This window comes from Notolepis coatsorum (genome assembly GCF_963971535.1).
Source record: "Notolepis coatsorum genome assembly, chromosome: 8".
In the NCBI taxonomy this organism is placed as follows: Eukaryota; Metazoa; Chordata; class Actinopteri; order Aulopiformes; family Paralepididae; genus Notolepis; species Notolepis coatsorum.
This window is the reverse complement of record NC_140172.1, coordinates 102,196,062-102,220,317: the sequence shown is the minus strand read 5'-3', so window position 1 is coordinate 102,220,317 and position 24,256 is coordinate 102,196,062. Positions and strand designations below refer to the sequence as shown.

Genomic DNA, 24,256 nt, shown 5'->3' with positions numbered 1-24,256 from the left:
GAGGACAACAAATTGACTCCAGGCGCGGTTAGGCCCGGCTGAAACTAGAGCGAGAAAATATTTAAATAAAAACATGGAAAATGAGGGCATCGTGAGGAGTTCTGGCGCTCTGGACGATCCCGGATGGCACAGTGCCAGCTGGGTACAAGTCACAGAAATTAACACTTGAGACGAAGAACCTACATAACTCTTGGATAACAGCATGTATTGGCAACTGTAAAGTCAATCCAACTAACTTGGTAATATCACGAGAAAGTACTCCACCTCTACTGTAATAATTATCGTTAAATCTAAATAAAACAAAATTTATGGTGTTTGGAAACCGCCGGATAAAAACAGACATTCAGGTGATAATAGATAATAATAGAATAGAAAGAGTATATGAAAATAAATTCCTAGGAGTGATTTTAGACCATAAACTCTGCTGGAAACCCCATATAGAATATGTGAGAGCTAAGATGGCAAAGAACATTATTAGTAATGTCTCACCTTATTAGTAAGGTGAGACATGTACTCAATCCCAACTCATTGCACACTCTGTACTGTGCAATGATCTTGCCTTACCTTGATGATGATCCGACCCAACCCCCCCCCCCCCCACCCCACCCACCCAACCACCTCCAATGTACAGTCCCCCCCCCCCACTCAACCCCACCCCACCTACCCAACCTCCTCCAATGTACAGTTTCTATGTCAAATGTATATACTCTTTTCTGGACTCTTTTTGTATCACAAACAGTACTGTATTTGCAAATCTGGTATGTCATAAATGTATAGATGTAGCAGTACTGTCTATCTGTATGTCGTGTATGTCATATATGTTATGATGAATTGAAAATGGGGGACCCTGATGTAAACAAGACGAAAGTCTTTCTCTGGTCTGCATCCCCTTAACAATTGTATGTATTGAGCTGTACTGTACTGTACCCATTCTGCAATCTGTTAATAACATTTTCAATAAATCAATCAATCAAAACCATTACTGCACACAGAGGTATGGGGTAACACATACAAAACAACCATAAATACATTGACTATCCTACAAAAAAGAGCAATAAGAGTAATAAACAATGCAGGATATCGGGACCACACACACACTGTTTCTACAATCACACATTTTGAAGTTCTGCAAGTTATGTACAAAGCAAGAAATAATCAATTACCGGTAAATGTAAGAAGCAAATGTCTGGATAAGTTAAGTCAAGTCAAGAGTTTTAATTGTCACGGCATACAAGTATACAATGAAATGCGGGTGGTCTTGCCCGCAACGATGTGCAATACAGTGGTACAACATATAATAGAATCCAATAAAAAAACAACATAAAGAGGGGGGGGGGGGATACAACCTCAGAGGACCATTGAACTTAAAAAACCTGTGATGAAAACCAACCTGAAAATAATGTGTATCTCCTCTTACACCCTGTGGAATGGGCTAGAGGATGAACTAAAATATTGTGAAAACATAAATCAATTCAAATCTAGACAATTTTATTTTTTTCGATAGGTACAGAAGGGAAGAGCAGCTTTAATTGCATATTAATAAAAAAATACATATGATACTGTATTGTATCATATTATAATTAATTTGTATATTATATTAAACTATATTATTTACATTATATACTATGGTACTATATTGTATTGTATATATCATGTACTATATATCTCATATCACATTATATATGTGTTGTATACACTATTATGTATTATATATACTATTATATACTGCAGGTATACTATACTGTAATGTGTACTGTAATGTGTACTATATGTGTGTACTGTAATGTGTACTATGTATGTACTATGTATGTATAAAAAAACAAATAAAAAAAAACGGAACGTAAGTCTTCAGGGGTAGGGCCCGACAAGCCTAGTGCTTCTCCCTAGCCCTTTTTGGACAATTGGACAATGCTGCAATAGCAGCTGGTAAAACGTTGGCGATTTATGGAATGACCATTGTTATGTGTCCAAAACCCAAAATAAAAAATAACTGAACTGAACTGAACTGTCTCTGTGTACAAAACATTCCAATTCACGGATTAAGTTATCATTAGGGCACAAGTATCTTGTGTTTTATTATAAATATGATCATTTATACCTATAACCACCAAGCACAGTCACACAGACCTATATCTATCAGTGTTCCCCTAGGATCTTTTTCAGGGGGGGTGGTAGGCCCCCAAAACTACTAGTGTTTTCGCGGGGGGCGCGTGTCACAGATACGTGGTGTCAACAGTGTCGTCATAGACGCGCACCGCGCAGTAAGGCGGTTGTTAGTATCGGTGCATTTCTCTACTGAGCTGGAATGAAACGATTGCACATAAATTAGGTAAATAAATATTAACAAGGTGATTGATTGAATGAAAATGTTATTAACAGATTGCAGAATGGGTACAATACAGTATGGCTCAATACACACAATTGTTAAGGGGATGCAGACCAGAGAAAGACTTTCGTCTTGTTTACATCAGGTTTCCCCATTTCCAATTCATAATGAATTGTAAGTAAGGGTGCAATTAGCACCGTGCAATCCATTCTTTGTGGATCTATCCCTGAGACTTGTTACGCGCGATTCTAGTCAGTCTCGGAGTTGTCTAGGAATGGATTTGGTAGTTTTTTTCTGCGTCTCCGTAGACCGTGCCGCACCACCGTTTTAATGTCTTAGTGAAGATTGATTTATATGAAAACCGATTTATGTATAATTTAGCTAGCTCACCAACGTTACTGTGATTAAAGCAAACTTAAAAATATATATATATTTATAATTTTATTTTATTTTTTATATAATTTTTTTTTAATAATTATTTCTGGAGGGGCGGGGCATCCCGTTAGCGGGGCGGGCCGTCCTGCCAAGGCAATGGTAGGGGAAACACTGTCTATATATGATCATTTATACCGATAACCACTGTGAGGATGTGGCCAAGCGGTGGAAAAATATACTCTAGACAGGTTGTCATCACCCGGTGGTTGGTTTTTATTCTCTCTTTATTTTTTATTCTTTCCAGTGGAAAAAATTGGCAAAAACGTATTTAACATAATTAAATAAGTGTTAAATACATCAGCAACCATTATAGGGCATGGGATAGCCCCATGACAACCACCAAGCACAGTCACATAGACCTATATCTATCTATGATCATTTATACATAACCACCAAGCACAGTCACACAGACCTCTATATCTATATATGGGAATTCTCTATATAAAGCTTTGTTTTTTTCAGTGCCTACCATATTCAGCCTCTCTCTCTCTCTCTCTCTCTCTCTCTCTCTGCATTCCTACTGTCTCTGTGCACAAAACATTCCAACTTACTGAAACAAGTTTGAAAAGATTGTACCTCTGAAAACTTAAATCTTCAATTAGTATTCTCGAGATTTTAAATCGTATTATGCAGGCCTAGGTTATTAAAAGGGGAATATATAAATCATTGCCATTGATGGTTTGTAGAATTTGTGATTTTAGCCCATCTTTTCGCCAACATCGCCTATATTAATATTATACATTTTAATTTGTCGTATGGGCTACATTTTTTATCAAACTGAAAATAATACAAATTAATTATATCTTTTCAGCGATGGACCCATAATGTATAGGAGCTTTGCTTCTGTCGCGGTGCAGGCTGTTGTGGGCCTGTGTTCAAGTTTAAAACATAATTTGTCACAAGAAAAGAGGGATATCATTCCAGGCCTAGTGGTTGAACCTTATAGAAAATGAAAGTTATAAGATATAAGGCAACCCCTCGTCCCTGGTTGTCATCCATTTCACCCCTAGTCCTACAAATGGAAATATGCAAAATGCTCTCTCTCTCTCTCTCTCTCTCTCTCTCTCTCTCTCTCTCTCTCTCTCTCTCTCTCTCTCTCTCTCTCTCTCTCTGCATTCCTACTGTCTCTGTGCACAAAACATTCCAACTTACTGAAACAAGTTTGAAAAGATTGTACCTCTGAAAACTTAAATCTTCGTCGGAGGTACTCAAATGTTCTCAATACTTTTTTAGCGCAGCAGCTCGCGCAGGTAGGGGGCAACTTAGTCACGTGACTCAGTTGGTATTGCTGATTGGCTCGAACACGGTATGTTTATAAACAAGAAACACGTCTATTTCTTTCATATTTTGAAAGCATTCAAGCTACTATTACGCCCCCTAGTGGAATCAGCTAGGCCTATTGTATATATGGCTCAAAAAGTGTCTACTTCTTGATAACGCATCCATTCAGGACGGTTGACACAGCCGTGGGTGTAACGCCTTGGATCAGATGCCTTCATATCCTGCTTCCAATAGCACTTCTTCATTATGTTACACCTCCACTCAAGCCTGAGCACAAGGGATAACATCTTGTTGTGAGGCCAAATTGGCATCAAACCGAATATACACATGCACACACACACACTCAAACAATCACACACAGTAGGGATGCACCGATATGAAGATTTTGGCCGATACAGATTCCCAATATTAACATTTCTGTTAGGGCTGATAACCAATATTACCGATATTACCAATGTCAATATGGTCTTTATAATAAAGTCATAATTTTTTCATCCATACATTTCCGTTTTATACCGTGGTGAATATGAGTATAGTTTTAGAGTGATCCTCTAATCCCAGGAAACTCCGGCAAACAGCGCTTTACTGCATTTCATTATAAATCGTGCCATTTCTCGCCTGATTATTGAATCAATCTGAAATCAATGCTAGATTATCGGTATTATGTTTCACCATACATGCACGAAAGGGTGGGGGGAGATCGTTTTTCTATGCTTCGAGCGCCACCAACGGCATACATTACACAGTACATTACAGACACACGCTGCGATCGCGGGGAAAAAAAATCCGATCAACGCAAGATTGATAACATATAGTCCTTACCTTCTCTCTGATGTACTGCAAAAAGAATAATCCAATTATCTGACCGCCATTCCAAATATCCACAGCGATCCTGTGTCCAACGTTATCCAGCATTGCACATGAACGGACGGGCGGGGACCCTTGTCGATGCCATCCCTATAAGCGCTTGTTTTGCCGGAGTGTTTAGAACCTGCCCCCACGCCGCAGCTCGGCCGAGAAAACAAACCACATCATTTCAAGTGGAGTGCAATAGCGGCCGCAAGACGTTAGGCGGCGGTATCGGACCGTTGCGGTCTCAGACAGAGTGCCACACAGTCCTACAGCATAGCAGGATGAATTATGAATGGAAATAGCGAATAAAAGAAATAACGATCCAATAATGAGTTTACTTGTTGGCAGAATTCGATTGGCGGGCTATAGCGAGTTAACTCGTTTTGTGCCGGTGGCAATCAGGCTCCACAACCAGGCAGGGCCAGGACGGGCTAACTGCCGTGGACTGGAGGAGCTGGGTTGTGGACTGTAACCAATTAATTTAATTATTTAACATGATTGGACTTGTTTCTTTTTCTTTTCACCACTTTTAGCTCTATTTTAGCCCTATTTTTTCTATATTTTATCCCTATGTATTTGCCCATCTTGTTTTTAACACATACCAATAAGTGTATGTTATGTATTAACTGTTTCCATTAACTGTTTTTACTGTTTTTAAATTGCTGTTATGCTGTGATGGACATCTGAATCTCCCCTTGGGGATAAATAAAGGTTTTCAATTGCACTTAAACCAAACCCAAACGTGAGTAAGTGAGAAATTCAGCACATCCAAACTTCGGCACAGTCGGCTCGATGTGTCAGGGGTTAATACCCAGGGAAAGCCTTGTGCCCCCACTGGTCAAGCTTTACACCACAGTAGCCTGAGCCTCCCTCTCTCTCTCTCTCTCTCTCTCTCTCTCTCTCTCTCTCTCTCTCTCTCTCTCTCTCTCTCTCTCTCTCTCTCTCGCTCTCGTTCTCGGTCTCACTCTCTCTCGCTCTCTCTCTCTCTCAGCTCCGATGGTTTGGTAGCTCTTAGTGCAGCGCTGCATGCTGACACATACATAATAATCTAGGCTAATTCCCCCTCACACAGCTGGGCCTTCCGTCTTGGCCAGTGCACTTAAATACCAGATTAAAACCTACTCACATGCCATGCAGCAACTCACAGAAACAGATACACACACACACACACACACACACACACACACACACACACACACACACACACACACACACACACACACACACACACACACACACACACACACACACACACACACACACACAGATGTGGCTAACAGGTGTGTGTGTGTGTGTGTGTGTGTGTGTGTGTGTGTGTGTGTGTGTGCGTGTGTGCGTGTGTGTGTGTGTGTGTGTGTGTGTGTGTGTGTGTGTGTGTGTGTGTGTGTGTGTGTGTGTGTGAGAGAGAGAGAGAGTGAAGGAGATTAAAGGTGACATCTTTAAGCAAATAGTAGGTGACATCACCATCTGTCTCAGACTCTGTTAGCCTCTAGGCTTTGTGCTGTGTCATGGTTTGGTATAACCATAGTAATATATAACTGACTGGACTGTATGCATCACTGCTGTGGCATGAAGACTTCCTGTGTTGCCAATTGTCCTGTCTTGTTTAAACTAAAAGGCTTTTTTTAAACTGACGCTTAAAATTCTAAATCCCCTGCCTTATCAGAGAGAGAAATGTATATTAGAGGACTTTGTTCACGGGACCACAGCTGCATGAACCACAGATGAAGCTAGGAGCGATCTATTAATAGTCCATTAATTTGACTATACCTGCCTCAAAGACTAGAGATTCGAGAGCAGCCGCAAAATACATCACCAGTGAGAGGTGTATAATAAGAAGAAATCAAGTCCAAGTTTCAAGTTTCTTTATTAGTTGTCATACAAAAATACAGAATACTTTTATATGAAATGCTTTTTTCCGTTTGCTCCTGAGAGTGTGCTAGGTAAAAATAGATAAAGTATAAAATAGAAAGTCAAGTACGTAAACAAAGTGTAAACAAAAAGTGTTCAATATACATATATACAATATATAATACAGAGTAGACATTTTTTTTTAACTGAGTTACAATACAATACAGTATACAGTACAATGCAAAAATGGGATGAGGTACAACTTAGGGTAAGGTGCAATGAGGTATGAATTGTAGTGTAAATCGCTTTACCAATAAATATAAAGTGTGTTAACACTTTCACTGCCCAAGCTTAATTCCTTTTTACCTCCTTGAATGCCCAGCACCACTTCAATGTTAACGTTAATATCGCCTAATCTATGTTTTAAATTATGGCTGTGTCTAATCTGCCCGTCGCTTATCAAAGACTCATTTTCCAGTCAACATTGTCGTAGCAGATTGTTTCATTTCCGTTTTCTAGCATTTTGAAAAGCACTCGTTTTCATGGAAAAATTAAGACATTCCATGATAATCGCCCTTTACTGGAATACTCTGTCTAGAACGTTGTCATTCCTCGGCCCATTCACGAATAGTTTTCAAATAAAGTCTAGATCATCGATAGTACATGTGTACGCACGCACGCTCTGGCCGCGAGCTGAAAATCGATTCTCCTATTTCCTGACCGCTCGCACAGTCAATCAGCCATATCACATAATCACATAAAAGCTTATATCTCCGTGAAAACGAGTCTGATTATCCTAAGACTGGTAACATAGATTCCTTACCTGAGATCAGATGGTATCCAAATGCATTATTCCAATTCCTGATTGCCATTCGAAAAAACCGATCCTTTTATTGATTCACCGTGTATACTGTAAAAACACATAATCCCCGCTGCTCTGAGGCTCACTAGTGGAGCTGATCGACCCCGGCTGCGTGAGTGAGAAGTAAAATGTGGAGTCAGGGATTTTTTTTCTCATTCATTTTCATTGAGTTCAATCCAAAAGGGTGAATTACCATCTGGGAGACGATAGGGGGCTCTTTTATCACATCTGAACGCCTGGAGTGGCTGAATTTCCAACGGTAGACTCGGTTGATGATCGCTAATAAAAAAAAAACAAGAAAATACGAGAATTCTCGTGAGTGGGCATTCAACCCGCGGGGGGTAAACCAGAGAAAACTCGGGTTGGGCAATCAAAGTGTTAAAGTGTCTAAAGTGGGTAAAGTGGGTGCTACAGTGAGTTGTTTATTTAAAGTGAGTGTGTACATGTGGATGTGTGTGCAGTGTGTGTATTTGATGGTTTGTTACATAGTGTTATTGTCGTTGAGCATCCTGATGGCCTGTGGATAGAAGCTCCTTCTGAGTCTCTCTGTACTGGCCATGAGACTCCGGTATCGCTTGGCTGACCGCAGCAGTTCAAAGAGGCAGTTGTTTGGGTGACTAGAGTCTTTGATTATTCTCTTAGCCTTACCCCTGCAATGCTTGTTGTAAATGTCTTGGAGAGTGGGAAGCCCACCTCCAATTGTGCGTTCGGCTGAACGGGCCACTCTCTGTAGTTTGCTACGGTCTTGTGCAGTGCTATTCCCAAGCCAGGAGGTGATGTTACCAGTCAGGATGCTCTCTATCTGCATGAGTAGAAGTTCTTAGGATCTTCTGACTCACTTTGAACTTCCTTAGGCGCCTATAAGGAAGTAGAGGCGTAGGGCACGAAATTGGAGCCCGCCACCCGCCATTGGCGGGCAGATTTTCGGTTTGGCGAGTAACACTGAGAAGTCTGTCCACCACATGACGGGTAACAAAATGAAAATAGTAATGTAAAATAATTTTAACTGCGGTGTGTTTTGGTCTTACGACAGTCGCCTTTTAGCAAATCGCAAAGCCTGCGATTTGGGATACGTTATACAGCGAGTTTGATTGAAGTTTTTTTCTTGCGTGCCAGTCATGCATGTGACACAAAAATGCGTCTTTTTTTTGGCCGGTAAGAAATATGCTTGGCGGGTAGAATTTTCCCATCTACCCGCCACTGGCCGGTGAGTCAAACAGTTAATTTCGTGCCCTGCTGTGCCTTCTAGACTACACTGTCAATGTGTGTGGTCCATGTCAAGTCCTTGGATATGTGGACTCCGAGGTACTTAAAACTGTTCACTCTCTCGACCGGCGCCCCGGCGATGCTGAGGGGGCTGTAGTCCCTGGCCCCTGACCTCCTGAAGTCTACAATCATCTCTTTTGTTTTGCTGACGTTCAGGGAGAGGCAGTTCACTCACAGCTGTTTCCAATCAGGAGGAGATACTGTAACACACACACGATGCTTCAGTGCTGTTGTTCTTCTATCTATGTTCATTTGGGAAATGTTTGCTGATCTGGAGCTGGGAATTACATTTGAAAATGACCCAGTGCAAAGAATTGCCCGTACTGAACATGATAGTGTGTATCATGAATGCAGCTTATAGCCAATAGCCAAAATCACCTACAGTACCATATTTCGGTCATCTGATAATATCAGTCCTGTGCGAATCGGCATCTCAGTAATTTGGGGTCGTAATTTGTCTTTGGTCACATGGGTGAAATCAATACAGGAAGGTTTTAAATGCATTTTCAGTGCAAACGTCAAATCAATCTGCCTCACCTCAGCATGGAGATTGACAGGCCTACAGTTCCATCTTGAAAAATATATTTCCATCCTAAATTGGTGCACATACTGTAACTGTTATTCAGGTCATTCTTTTCCCCCCCTGCTGGATTGTCATAGATTTGATTTATCATTGAAAACATATTGAAGTTCTCTGCATGATTCCATTTTCCATTACAATTTGAAACAATAATGTTTGATAACAGGTGAAACTATAGGCGTGTCGAGTTCAAACCTCATGCGACACTTCTGTAAAAACGCATCCTGTGCGAATGTGCATCTGGAGATCACAAAGGTTGGGGGGTAATTTTCTACATATTACTATTCCCATGCGGATAGGGCTTATGAGTGCAGAGGTCAGCAGGGTCCTCTTATGCTGCTATTTTGATCTCTGCTCAGCTCTTCGTTCTAGCTGTTCTGTCCCATGTGTGACTGAATCTGAAGGATTTATTCATCATGTTTTCATCCATACAGATTTTCTCTCTCTCTCTCTCTCTTTCTCTATCTCTCTCTTACACACACACACACGCACGCACGCACGCACGCATACACACACGCACGCACGCACGCACGCACGCACGCACGCACGCACGCACGCACGCACACACACACACACACACACACACACACACACACACACACACACACACACACACACACACACACACACACACACACACACACACACACACACACATAGTTTAGGGATTAATACAAATGTGTTTTCATGTATGTGAGAGTGATTGAGTGAGAGGTAGAGGATAAAAGAGAAGGAAGGAGAGAGTAAAGAAAGAGAGAGAGAGGGAGATGAAGTGAATGAGGACGACATGGCTGGAGAAACCCTGAAGAAAGGAGAAAAATTATGAGAACGGGGAGGGGGGGGGGGGGGGTGAAGAAAGAAAGCAAAGGAAAGGAACAGAGGTGAGGGGGGTGAAAGGGAATGAGAGAAAAAGAGAGAGGGAATGAGTGATAGAGGAAGAGAGTCACGACGGGAGAGAGAAAGATAGAAGGAGAATGAGTGCGTGTGTGTGGGCGTGCACACCCACAAGAGGGTAAAAGAGGGAGAGAGTGAAAGAGATGGATGGAGGGAGTGAGTGTACATACATGTATGTGTGAGTGAGAAGGGTGGGGATACAAACAGCTGTCTCAATCACTCAGGCCTCAGTGCAACCAGCTGTTTCTAAATCCATCTTTTACCATATTTTATGTCCTCATTCATTTCATCCATATCTGCGCGAGTGGAGAACCTGACTAAGTGCTTTTAATCTAATCTTTTTGGAAAGATTTGACCCAAAAACGGAAGGCAAATGATGCTTACTGTATACAGCAGTTTAGCTGGTAAACAAACAATAGGAGGACTTTCGAGGAATGTTTAGAATGGCCCATTTGTTCTTAATTTTGGAACAAACAATGGTTGTTATGTGCTAGGAATGCACAATATATCAGTGATCATATCGGTATCAGCCAATGATAGTGATTTCTTCATATATTGGTATCTGTCCGATGAGCAAAACTGGCCAGAGATATATCGCTAAACGTATACTGTATCAGCTGGTGATAGATTTCTTTATTGATTGGTCCGACGAGCAAAACTGGGACGATGTGATGATTATTTCTCTATCTAGCTGCCGTTTGTGTGTGTGTGTGTGTGTGTGTGTGTGTGTGTGTGTGTGTGTGTGTGTGTGTGTGTGTGTGTGTGTGTGTGTGTGTGTGTGTGTGTGTGTGTGTGTGTGTGTGTGTGTGTGTGTGTGTGTGTGTGTGTGTGTGTGTGTGTGTGTGTGTGTGTGTGTGTGTGTGTGTGCGTGCGTGCGTGCGTGCGTGCGTGCGTGCGTGCGTGCGTGCGTGCGTGCGTGTGTGTGTGAGAGTGTTTGTTTGGGTAACAGTACTTGCATGTGACAATGACGCAACACAGGATTGTGGGCTAACATTGTTTCAGTATGTAAAAAATTTGATTATCATAGAAATTGGTTTTATTCATACAGATCATATCGACATCAGTAATAACAGTTATCGGCCATAACAGAAATGTTAATATCGGTATCGGCCAAAATATTCATGACAACTTAAAAAAGTCTGTTTTCAGCTGCTTTTTAAAACTATTTACAGAAGGAGCCTGAAGAATCTCTGGAGCACAAGGACAAAAGGAAGACACTCCTCGTGTTCCCACGGCGACGCAGCGCAGCCGTGGGTATGCATCAGCAGATTCAGGTGACTCACTTACTACCTATCTAACTAACTAACTAACTAACTAACTAACTAACTAACTAACTAACTAACTAACTAACTAACTAACTAACTAACTAAAGCCACACTTCGACCAAAATTACCCTGAACTTTTAGTCCCAGGATGGTACTTTTTTGTTCCTTCAGCCCATTGCGTTTCCACCACGTTGTAAAGATATGAGCTCAAATGTATTCCAGTGTTTCACTAGAACACGGAAGGACAATGTTCTCCGATCAGATCGTCACGGTGATGAGCCACTGAGTCATGTGCTTACCTCACGTTTTGAGAGGTGTGATTTCAACTCAAAAGATGTGCATGTGCATTTTGTATGCGGAAACGAGTGTTGCCTACAACATTATGTTAAAGACAGAAAGGTCTATACAGCAGCGAGGACCTTTTGGCCATAACCATTAAATGACTTATTTCACAATTGAAGTTGGTTTGAGTCTACATGGTTCTCATTCCAAGCAACTAAATATCTTACTGATTGGACCTTGAACAATGAGGCAGCTAATAGCGATCTATTCAGTCTGTGTAGTATCTGCACTTGATTTATAATTTACTGTGGGAATTATAATTAGAATCTGTTTATTTGCAGAGTAAACTTTTTTATTATTATTAATTAATAAATGTTTACATATACCAGGACTTGATCCTCTGCATTTGAATGAAACCTTTATAGCCCCATGGGGGAATACACCATACAGTACATAAATGAAAGCACATAATATAACATAAATTACAAGTATCATAAATAATACATTGTAAAAATTAGCATAATAAATAATGAAAAGCCGATCCTAACTATTTAGGACCAGGGGGCAGCAACAGTCTGGCACCCACCTGGGGGACCAACTACACTCCTAATACCTTGGTCACGAGCAATGGCTGGAGTACCCAGCATGCATGTTTTATGCCTTAGTAAACCAGTGTTGCAATGGTATTTGAATGGGTTTCACTGACCCTAGAGCGATGGCCACTATTCAGTTTATTCTTTATTCACATTTCCCACCATATTAGTTGAGTGATGTAATGAGGTGGTTCGACTTGGAAGGACCTGTTCAACGCAATGTTAAAACATCACCACATAAATACTACCAAATCAACCACTAAACCAAAATTAATCACAGGCTATCATAATTACAGACTTGTCAGTACCTGACTCTGATTGTTTTAAACCAATGGATGTTTGTGCGTTCTTCAAAGTCAACGTTAATTTGTCACATACACATTACACATGTACAATGGCAGTGAAATACTTCCACTGCACCCGCCCCCCAAGACTGTGAGCATAAAAAAAGATAAATAATATAAACATATAAAATATAAAACTGATATCAGGAATATAGGAATAAGTAACAGTAAATTAGGGAATAGGAAAGGAGTGCAGTGCAAATGTGCAATAGGTGCAAATTAATAGATGTGAAAATGAATGGGTGTGCAAATGAACATGTTTGCATGATGCAGTCAGTGAGTAGTGTACAGGTAGTAGAGGGAGTCCTCATGGAGGATCTGGATGGCTTGGGTAGGTGGCGCTTCTCTTGAGCATCTCTGTGTTGTGGCTGGGGTAGCGTTCTCCTGACCTCAGCAGAGAGAAGAGTCCCGTTGTTCGGATGGCTGGCGATCTTTTATGATTATCTTGGCCTTAAGTCCTGCACAGCTTGGAATTATGTCCTGCAGGTTTAGGGAGTTCACCTCTGGTGGTACAGTGGGCTCAGCTGACCGTACCGCTCTGTGCGAGGCCTTTCAGTCCCGCGTGGTGCCGTTCCCTAAATCAGACAGGTGACGTAGACGTCTGGGGTGAAGCCCCTTCTTCACCAAGCTGTCAGTTCACTTCAGGTCCTTTGTGCAATGTGTATACGCTAGCGCTGTGGAAGATGTTCACCCTCTCCGCTAGTGCCCCCTTAATCCTGAGGTTGTAGTTCCTCTCCTGTGTCCTCTGACAGTCCACTATCAGCTCCTTTGTCTTGCTGATGTTCTGGGAGAGGCTGTTCTCCTGGTTCCAGGTTCTCCACCTCCTCCAAGGTAGGCCTTCTCGTCGCAGCTGTGTCGTCCATGAACTTGACGACAGTGTTGGAGCCTGTGTGTACAGGGTGTACAGGAGAGGGCTCAGAACACAACCATGTGTGTGTGTGTGTGTGTGTGGGTGTGGGTGTGGGGGGGGGGGGGGGGTCTGCCTGTCAGAAGGTGGAGGACTCACTGACACGGGGGCGGAGTTCAGTCCCAGCCAGGTCACTGAGCTTGGGGGTGATTATGATTAGGGCTGTCGCGGTATGACATTTTCTAACCACGGTTGTGTGTGTGGCTCATCACCGCAGGATGCAAGTATTAATTTGTTTATATATAAATGTTTTATTAAGACATGCAAGTTTACCCGCGATCGTGATAAGAAAATAATTCTAAGGTCGTAGGAGTCCTGAAACTATTTCAAACATGTTTGATAATCTATCCATTTGTCCCTCAACATTCTGAAATGTGATAAAAGTAGATGTTGCCTGCTCCTTTAACACGTTGAGTGCCACTCACGGCTTTTCTCTGGTTTACGAGGGTTAATTTTTTTTTATTAGCGATCTGAAATCATATTGCATCACGCGAGCCTACCGTTGGAGATCCAGGGACCGCCGCCGCTCTGATCTGAAAAAAGCGCCCCCTATCGTCTCCCAGATGGTAAATCACCCTTTTGGAATGGACTCAATGAAAGTGAATGGGAGAACGGATTTCTGACTCCACATTTTACTTCTCACTGATGCAGCCAGAGTTCATTCTGGAGCCTCTGAGCCGCGCGGATCATGTGTTCTACTGTATACACGTTGGATCTATACACTTATCGATTTTTTCGAATGGTGATCAGGAATTGGAATATACCATTTGGATACCATCTGATGTCAGGTAAGGAATCTATGTTATCAGTGTTAGGATAATCAAACTCGTTTTCACAGAGATATAAGCGTTTATGTGATATGTGATATGGGTGTTTTGACTGTAAACGCCATGAGGAAATAAGACCAGCGATTATCAGCGCGCGGCATGAGCGTGCGTGCGCACACATATACTATCGATCATCTAGCGTTTATTTGAAAACGATTCATAAATAGGCAGACAAATTACAACGTTCTGGAATATTCCAGTAAAAGGCGATTATCATAGGCATGTGTGGTTTTTTCCGCGAAAACGGGTGATTTTCAAAATGCTATCAAACGGAAATGAAGCGATATTAACGTTAAAATTGGCCGTGGATGGTGGCACTCAACGGGGTAAATAGGAAAACACGGCCCGGCACTGAAAGTGTTAAGAGTGATGCGTTGTGGAATATAATGGTCCACGCAAGCAGCGAATAGTCAGTCACACATCCCTTCTCCAACGTCTGCAAAACAAAGCTAACGTTATCCAGTTGACATTACAGATCATAATAGCTATGATAACGTTAGCCTAACGTTAATGAAGTGAGAGTAGGGAAACGTTGATGTAGTCAGAGTATGGCGGGGACCGTAGAGAGAGGCAGCACTTAATTTTTTTATTTTTATTTTTATTATCTTTTTATTATCTTTTTCCGATTTTTCTCCCATTCCACTGTTAGTTGTTATGCCAATTCCCAACCCTCTTCCTGGTTGTTGCGCACTTTCCCCTACTGTTGGTCCGAGAGGCCGGAGACTGTCACATGCTTTCCTCCAACGCCTGTGCAGCCAGCCTGGCCGTGCAGATTCTCACCGGGAGAGTGTAACGTGTGGAAGGTCGCACTACCTCTCTCCAGATCCTACCCTTGCTGAGCAGGCGCCCTGACCGAACTGTAGGGGTCGCTGTCCACAACGCCCAGGACCCACCCACGGCTCCCCTCCCCCTAACTCAGCCAAACGAGTTAGTATAGCGATCAGCCCGAGCCAAGGCAATGCTGACTCTCCGGGAGTCGAGACCGCAGCCTCTTGCATTGGTGACGAGCACAATCTCCGCTACGCCACCTGACCGGCAGCACTTCATTTGCGTGTAACATTAGTCAATAACAATATCACAACTTGTGTCATTGTTCATGGTGGAAAACGAGCTAACGTTATAGATAGCGAACAAAGCTAACGTTATCCAGTTGACATTACAGACCATAATAGCTATTGTTGGATTCTGGCAATCAGCCAATCTCATCTCATCATATCATTCGTCTCTCTCTCTGTTGTGCGTTGTGTTTTTTCTTGCAACCCCTGATAGTACATCCATAGTCATAAGAAACAACACTGCAACTTGATCCTTTTCTTGGAAAAACGTTGTTTATTCCATAAACAAAGCCTCGTCATCAGATGTAAACCAGTTCTGTATTGTCATTGTTCAGTCTTAATTCTCTTCTCTCCGTCTCCTGTCATTAGTCCGATGGTTCTGGCCTTGTCGTAGCCAACCACCATATCTGCTAGTGATGATGTGTCATCTTCTCCATTGCTGCACCCCCCCCCCCCCCCTTTGCGAGGGGAGGAGGGAGCCGTTTCAAAGTATCTGATCAACGCTTCTCCTCTGTGTGTCGTAGCTGAATCTAACTTACACCCGGAAGAACTCACATTATATTATTCTTGCCATAGCAACGACAGGCCCGCCCCTAGTAACCACTACCACGTGACACGCCCTGGCTCTTTGACCCACATCACTATAACAACGGCACCTCTGTGGTTACACTGCTATGTGACGACTGCCCAGCGCTGCTGTAGACACTTGACCTTGATGCTGTGGCTATCAGCTGTTGATGTTAAACAGCACAGCCTCATCTTTGGTGTTAGTCTGCTGCAACACACTCTCTGACTGCCAGCTACTTTTAAGATCTATAGATCCGTCTGAGTAGATGCTGTCACCCACCGATATATATACATTATATACATATTGAAAAACATAGACATCCTTCACTATGATAATGTTAGCTGTGGAGATGGTGGACTCATACAAGTTCCTTGGGGTACACCTGAACAATAAACTGGACTGGTCAGACAACACAGAGGCCCTCTACAGGAAGGGACAGAGCAGGCTGTTCTTCCTGAGGAGACTCAGGTCCTTCAATGTGTGCAACAAACTGCTGCAGTCTTTTTACCAGTCTGTTGTGGCCAGCATCCTCTTCTATGCTGTGGCATGCTGGGGAGGCTACATCAACTCAAGGGACACCAACAAGCTCAACAAGCTGGTGAGGAAGGCTAGCTCCGTGGTGGGAGTCGAGCTACCTAGACTTGAGGTGATGGTAGAGAGGGGGATGATAAGGAAGCTGGATGCCATCATGGAGAACCCCTACCACCCCCTCTACGACGAGCTAGTCAAGATGAGAAGCTCGTTCAGCCACAGACTCATTCCCCCCCGACACTCAACTAACCGCCTCGGACAGTCCTTCATACCAGCGGCCATCAGGCTCCACAACAGTGGGCAGCGACTAGCAGCCTCCAGGCTCCACAACAGGGGGCAGCGACAGCGACTGCTACCAGACATTGACCTGGGACTTATAGGAACCCAAGGAGGACAACCTACACTACCTTAGGCTTACTGCACCCTATGTGGATACTGTGATACTGTGAATAATGTATATTTCAGTGGATACCGTGATACTGTGAATAATGTATACTCAGTAGATAGTAAATTATAACACTACCTCATGCATACTGCACCTTATGTGACACTGTGAATAATGTGAATATTCCTCAGCTAGTCAGATAGTAAATTATATTGACCATATTGATCAAATTGTTTGCCTGTGTTGTTTTTTACTACCTGTATACTGTGTTGTTTTACTACCTGTACCCCCCCCCCTCCCCCCCATGCTGCTATGATGCCTGAATTTCCCCAAGGGGATCAATAAAGGAATATCTTATCTTATCTTATCTTATCTAACGTTAATGAAGTGAGAGTAGGGAAACGTTAATGTAGTCCGAGTGTGGCTGGAACGGTAGGGTAGAGAGAGGCAGCACTTAATTTGCATGTAACGTTAGTCAATAACATTAAGAATAGAGAGCTGCAAACGGAAATAAATGCCCAGTCCTTGAGAGAACGGTTTTCTGGTCTACTGTCACCACCTTACAGAGGGAATTACCCCCAAGTCTGGCTAGTTATAACAAGCAAGTTACATGACCGGCACTTCGGCCCTGGAGTGTTAGGAGAACACTCCCCTGTACTCTACTATGGTTCAGATTAATACAGGGAAATGTATACATGATTAGGGGCTTGAGTCCGGGATATGAAAATAAATCCTGATTTCATCTGTGAGTTGTAAACTGTATGGAAACGTGAAGTTAGCTCATGCTACTGGAAAACGGACGCACAAGGCAATCTCATCATTAAATGAACTGAGTTAAAATGATGACGGCCCCATATGGGTTTTATTTTTTTTTACCACGGTCGTCGCGGTTGTTTGTTCTTCATCCGCGGGTGCCTTGATAACACGCGGTATTGCGGTGATGTGGTTACCGCGACAGCCCTAATTATGATATTGAACGCAGAGCTGTAGTCAATGAACAACATTCTCCACACAGTTCCCCCTGCGTGTTAGATGGGATAGGGAGGTGCGCAGAACAACGTAGGCTGGCCACGGCATCGCGCACGGGTCTAGTTGAGTGGTAGGCAAACTGCAGCGGGTCTTGGCTGCTGGGACACGAGGAGCAGATCATGGGAATAGTCTGAGCCTCTCGAGTCACTTCGTAGCTACAGAGGTGACGTTGTTCAGGCAAGCTGGCTTGGTTTTCTTGATGAACAGGGACAATAGTGGACTTCTTTAACCCTTTCACTACCACATTACAAAGGGTTAATGCTTTCACTGCCACACTACAGAAGGTTAACCGTCTCCAAAATCTTTCCGGTATCACGCTCAGCCAGACAGGGTTGCCCTCTTAGTCCCGGACTATTCGATCTATCATTAGAACCTTTAGCACAATTTATAAGACAATCCCAACACATAGAACCAATAGTAATCAAGGGCACACAACATAAAATTAGTTTATATGCGGACGACGTAATATTGTTCATGCAAAACCCCAACACCACATTGCCGCATCTACTCAAGTTGATAGAGAACTTTGGTGATTTATCGGGATTTAAAATAAATTGGCCGAAGTCGGCTTTTCTTCCTCTTAACATCCGTGCAAAAAAAGACACAACCCTCCCAGGCGCGATACCCATGGTTAAACATTTTAGATGCTTGGGTGTGGAAATATTTCCCACCATAAGACAAACGGTGAAACACAATTACACAAAAATACAGAACAAAATCAAAGACGACCTGGACAGGTGGGCAAAACTTAAAAACTCAGTACAGGCAAGGGTATTGTGGGATATTTGTGGATATCCTGATGAAGAATGTCTCAGTCAACCGAGGCTTGGATAATAACAAGGGTTTATTAACCAAACAGATAGAATACATAGAGAGAATGGCTGAGGGGCTCTCCCCAGGTAGTCAGCTGAAGTGACCCAGGTAAAAGACCTTGATTGTGGTCGGGAGGAGCCCTTTATAGTTCAACAAAGGGGGTGTGTGGTCCCATTTGATAGGTCAGATGGGGGGGAGGGGGTACAGGTTTGGGGACACAGGGGAGGGGGGTGATTCCACAGAGAGGGGGGGGGGCACAGGTAAGGGGAACATATTTACATGAGGACATATTATACCACAATACTCACTTTTCTTTCTTATAATGTGGGTGAGATTAATGTATAATATACCAGGATTGTTTGGAACAGGTAAAAGTGGGGACCGATGTAATCCATCGGTTATCAGATAATGAAAAAAATAGAAAATAATTAAAATAATGAAAATGTTGGCCAATGTGTTCTGTTGGTTGGCCTAATAATTTAAACTAGTATTATTTATATACATGATTCATGACATGATCGACTGGACTGCGGTCTGTGTTATTTTGATATCAGAGATGTGGGAATAGATGTCACCCTTTTCTTTTATTAATCGCTCAAAATACCTATATCAATGAGTGGTCCTCATCTCTGATATCAGACAACAATTAACATAATCATTTGAAGCTATCGCTGTGCAAATATCTTGGCATACCTTCAGTCGTTCATGTCGTGACTCTGGGGAGCTAATGTGATCGTTGTGCATACAGGCATCGTAATAAACCAATTAAATACATGCACTGTCTGTGTGGTCAGAGTGCACAGGGTGAAAAAACAAAATTGTGTGCATAATTATTAGGAATAGGATTTACACATAAGGCTAATGTGTACAAAAACATTTTAACAACCGTTAACCTGGTGGTTAATAAAACTAACATGATTGATTATGGGAAACTGTTCAAAAATATATATATATATATATTTGCCCATTTTATGATGATTCTTGATGAAATTACTTAGGATCCAGTTGTATTTACCCTGAGTTTGAGTGTCACTTTCATCTGTGATTGCCTCAGTTTTGTTGGTCTTTACTTAGAATCAGGCAATTTTCTCCATTTCTTCTCTATAAATGAGGAGATAAAACGTCTTATGCATCGCTTCTGTATGTAATTCTAGTGCATATACTATCAATGGTTCACCATACAGGTGCAAAACAACGTTACATGTCCTCTTCTATGAGAGAATAAAACAACTGATTCTTTCTTGTCTGACAATACAATTTTGTAACCTAAGTAATTCAAATGTGATGTAATGTGATCATGTGGTCACTTCTTCCTTCAGCAATACATTTTAGCTCATTATTACTAACCATTGTTAATGCTTTCTCATTGATTTCTTTTCATCACATCCCTAGTTCATCGTTTTGCAGATACATACAATTGTGTGAAAAGTTTCCTGCTTGTGAAGGTATTAATCTGAATGATGTTGCGTCGTTGTTGACAAGGTGTTCTCTGTCGGTCGTGTGGCAGGGCCAAACAGTAACACATAAAAATTAAATAACTACATACAATAGACATTACCTTAGTGGCTAATGTGTCAAAATAAAATTGAAAACCGTTAACCTAGTGGTTAATATAAAAGGTGATTATGATAATCGTTATGCATTGTTCTGTGGTGCATACTATCAATGGTCAAAACAAACTTGGTGTCTTGGAACAATCCAACTGGTTCTGCCCTGTTTAACAATACCATTTTGCAATGTGACTCTGTGATCATTTCTCATTGTCATTATAAAATTGGTTAATGCAATCTTACTGATTGTATTTCATCATATTCCTAGTCAATAATTTTCCAGATACATATGAACTCTGTGAAACAGTTCTTGTTTGTGAATCTGACAGTTGCTGTGAAGTGTTGATCATCTGTTCTCGGTCTGTCGTGTGGCAGGGCCAATACATACATAACAATGTGGACAATGTGTGTTCAGAAGTATCTTGTTCCACAGGTCTCTGATGATGTCTCTTCTTGACGATGCAGTCGGGAACATTCACTGGTCGTCGTTCATTCAGAGGGGCCTACAGGAGGTCGCCGTCCGCTCCCTGTGTACCTTGTCAAGGGTCACCGGTAGCAGTCAACTATAGTGGTCTTTTCCTGCAGCCTATGTTGTTCTCCACCACCATCACATGTCTGCCACTGTGCTCACGTTTGGCCCCTATCAGGCCTAGAGACATGGTGGTCAGGGCGTTCTTGAACGTGCTGTGTGGTGGTTGGTCCCCCCCGTTCCTCGTCATCGCGGTACTAGAGGGGCGAGGGGGCGGGCGTTTTTGAATGTGTTGTGCTGGTTTCGCTGTCCTCTCCTCGTCATTGCGGTACCACTTGATGGAGGGCGAGGGCCCGCCGGTGTAGTGGCTAGTCAGTAGGACGCTCTCTCTCACACGGATGACAATCTTGTCATGGGAATCCACCTTGATGGTCGGGGCTTTGGTTCCCATCTGCAGGTGATGGGTTTGGTCTGCCGTGGTCTGCAGTGCCGGGGTGGAGGCCGTGGGTTGGATGGCGGCTCTCCCACGGTTGCTGTCGTCGTCCTGGTTGTGTCCGCAGCTCCTTGGCGGCGTCCCTGGTGGTAGTATGCTGTCGTGGGTCGCTCAGGTCCCTGGGTTGTGTTCCTCCTTGCCTGGTCGCATCGTTTCTCGTGGTTCAGGTCACGCGTCGTCTCACTCGTCCTGTCCTCTCACCAATTCATAATCTGAGGATGATGAAAACTGCCTTAGAAAACTCCTCACATAAATGATTCAACGCCTTTCTGCTACAGAGGAAAATCATTTAGGGTTAATTCAATTTATTGTAAATAAAATCACTTAATTGAAAATAGGAAATGCAAGCCAATTGCATTAGCAGTGATTCCTTGTGTCAAGAAGGTCACATTCACTACAATCTTATCAGATCTTGTATCTAACTAGATCTACCTAGATCTTACAGCATTAGGCTTTAAATAAAATTGTAAATGAATGGCCAAAGTCTTGAATTAGATAAAATAGTCTGTGATGTTAAATTGAAGTTGATCTTACCTCAGGATGCGTTGGGTGTGCCTCAGGATACTTACCTCGCCATGACTTCTCTGGCGTTCTTCACATCTCAGTGTGGCTCATCATGGCATAGGGGGAAAAAAACATAAAATCTAGACAGCCAGTTAATTTTGCATGAAAAACAATCATTCGTTTTGTCATCTAACCCTAACTAACCTTACTGTCATGCATTTGTCCTAATAAACTAATCTACACTGTAGCACTCAACACTAATAAAACTAACCTACACTGTGGCACTCAACACTTTGATGAACATTGTTACTCAGCTGATAGAGTTGTGCCCTTTTTGATGTCCTGTCATACAGTGTCAGCTAAATGATCAATGTACGTGTATACCTTGTACATTTAGATAATTGTGTTTCAATTTTGTGGTTGATATTTTGCAGTCATGGAAATGTATTAGTTGTTACAAGAATAGTCTAAGGAATAGTCATGCATGTTATTGGTTATAAACAGAGAATAGAATGAGGGGATTGTAAGTAAAGTTGTTTTCATCATTAATCTTTCATCTCGGGCACTTCTCTAATTCATGTGCCTCTTGAAAAGAGATGATGAAAACGACTGGTTAGTTATTGTTAGTATGGGAGTTAGGTAGATTTCCATAACTGCAAATTCATCACCTGTGTCTAATTCATGTTAATTAAGTGGTTCTCTGTTGCCATCCACCGCCAGGTGAGTTCATCAAGTCTGTGGTCACGAGTGTAGGCATTTGCATTGCTTTGTCTCCCAAGTGTAAATCTGCATCTAAAGCGATACTTCTTACTATACTAAGTGGAGATACTAAGTTGAGTCTCTATAGGTGTGGTCAGACTGGCTATTTGCATTGTCTTTCACTCCACATCGTCCTCAGCTGGTTTGAGTGTTCAAATGTAGATTACTTTGGGGTCTCAATTTAAATGATTGTAGCTGGTCTCACTTTGTGTCTTGTCTGTGTTCAGATGCAAATCACTGGAGTTTCAACTTTTGTGATACAATGTGTTTACACCCATTCTGCATCTTGACCCAGAGCCAGATCTCTTGGTTGTCTGTAAATACAAACACATGTTAATTTCCCACTCTTTTCTTTTATTTTGGGTGAATCCTCTTTGACTGTCTGTGTGCTCAACTGTTTTGCATCTCGCCTCAGAGCCAGATCTGTAAATACAAACACATGTTAATTTTCCACTCTTTTCTAAGACCATCTGAGTGGGTTCTCCTTGATTGTCTGTGAGCTTAACAAAACATCAGCTATTTCTCATCCATCCCGTCCTAGGATGTAATGATAGTGTTATCATTTATCAATCATATCGCATATGTACACAAGCATCATATGAATGTGGAACCACACATTTTGAATCATGTTTAAAAATGTCTTACAATGGAAAGGGCTAGTTATCTTTCATTGGTTCTTTAGATAAACACATTAACTCAAGTGAATATAACCTAAACATCTTACTTTTAAACATAATCTATGTTGTTTGTGTTCCAAGTTTTCAACATTGAAAGCTTATAAAGTCTAATCTAACGCTGTTTATGTGGACTACAATTCCTGTACTGCCATATACTGGGAACCGGAAGTGTTTGTTTAGCTCCCATGGTCAGTATGACCGGTACGCCCACAGATGTATTATAATTCTGAAACAGACATTGTAATTAGCTTTATGTGACTTATAATGTGTAAATTAAAGCACATAAACACTCAAGTGATCTGAGATAGTTGTAATTTACTGTAACTGAGATGATAGTTGTGTATGTACAGTTTCTACGTCAAATGACTCCCTTTTCTTGACTCCTTTTTTATCACAACCAGTACTGAATTTGCAAATCTGGTATGTCATAAATGTACAGATGTAGCAGTACTGACTATCTGTATGTCATGTATGTCATAATATGTCCTGATAAATTGAAAATGGGGGACCCTGATGTAAACAAGACTAAAGTCTCTCTCTGGTCTGCATCCCCTTAACAATTGTGTATTGAGCTGTGCTGTATTGTACCCATTCTGCAATCTGTTAATAAAGTTTTCAATCAATCAATGCATCTATATTTATGATTTTCATACTCACCGGGGACAGCTGTTGTGTTGACGTTGGATCCGTTACGTGTCGTCAGCAACCCGCATCTCGCCACCGCAACTCAACATTTTCCAATAGCAGCGCGCACATACATATACAAATAAAACATATACTACACGTGGATTTCACGCACCCTTGGCCTTGGGCACATTACACTTTACGTTTGCTTATGGATAGTTTAATATAAAATAA

At 42.0% G+C, this 24,256-nt stretch overlaps 1 protein-coding gene across 1 annotated transcript in view; it reads left to right on the top strand.

The window, feature by feature from the left end:
* LOC311233196 (beta-galactoside alpha-2,6-sialyltransferase 1-like) overlaps window positions 1–24,256 on the top strand; it is a gene marked incomplete at its 3' end in the record, with an annotated part of 74,851 nt that overhangs the window by 12,740 nt on the left and 37,855 nt on the right. Inside the window, exon 3 of the mRNA XM_084320120.1 lies at window positions 11,520–11,621. Coding sequence (XP_084176246.1) covers window positions 11,520–11,621 — 102 coding nt within the window. The remainder of the gene's footprint in view (window positions 1–11,519; window positions 11,622–24,256) is intronic.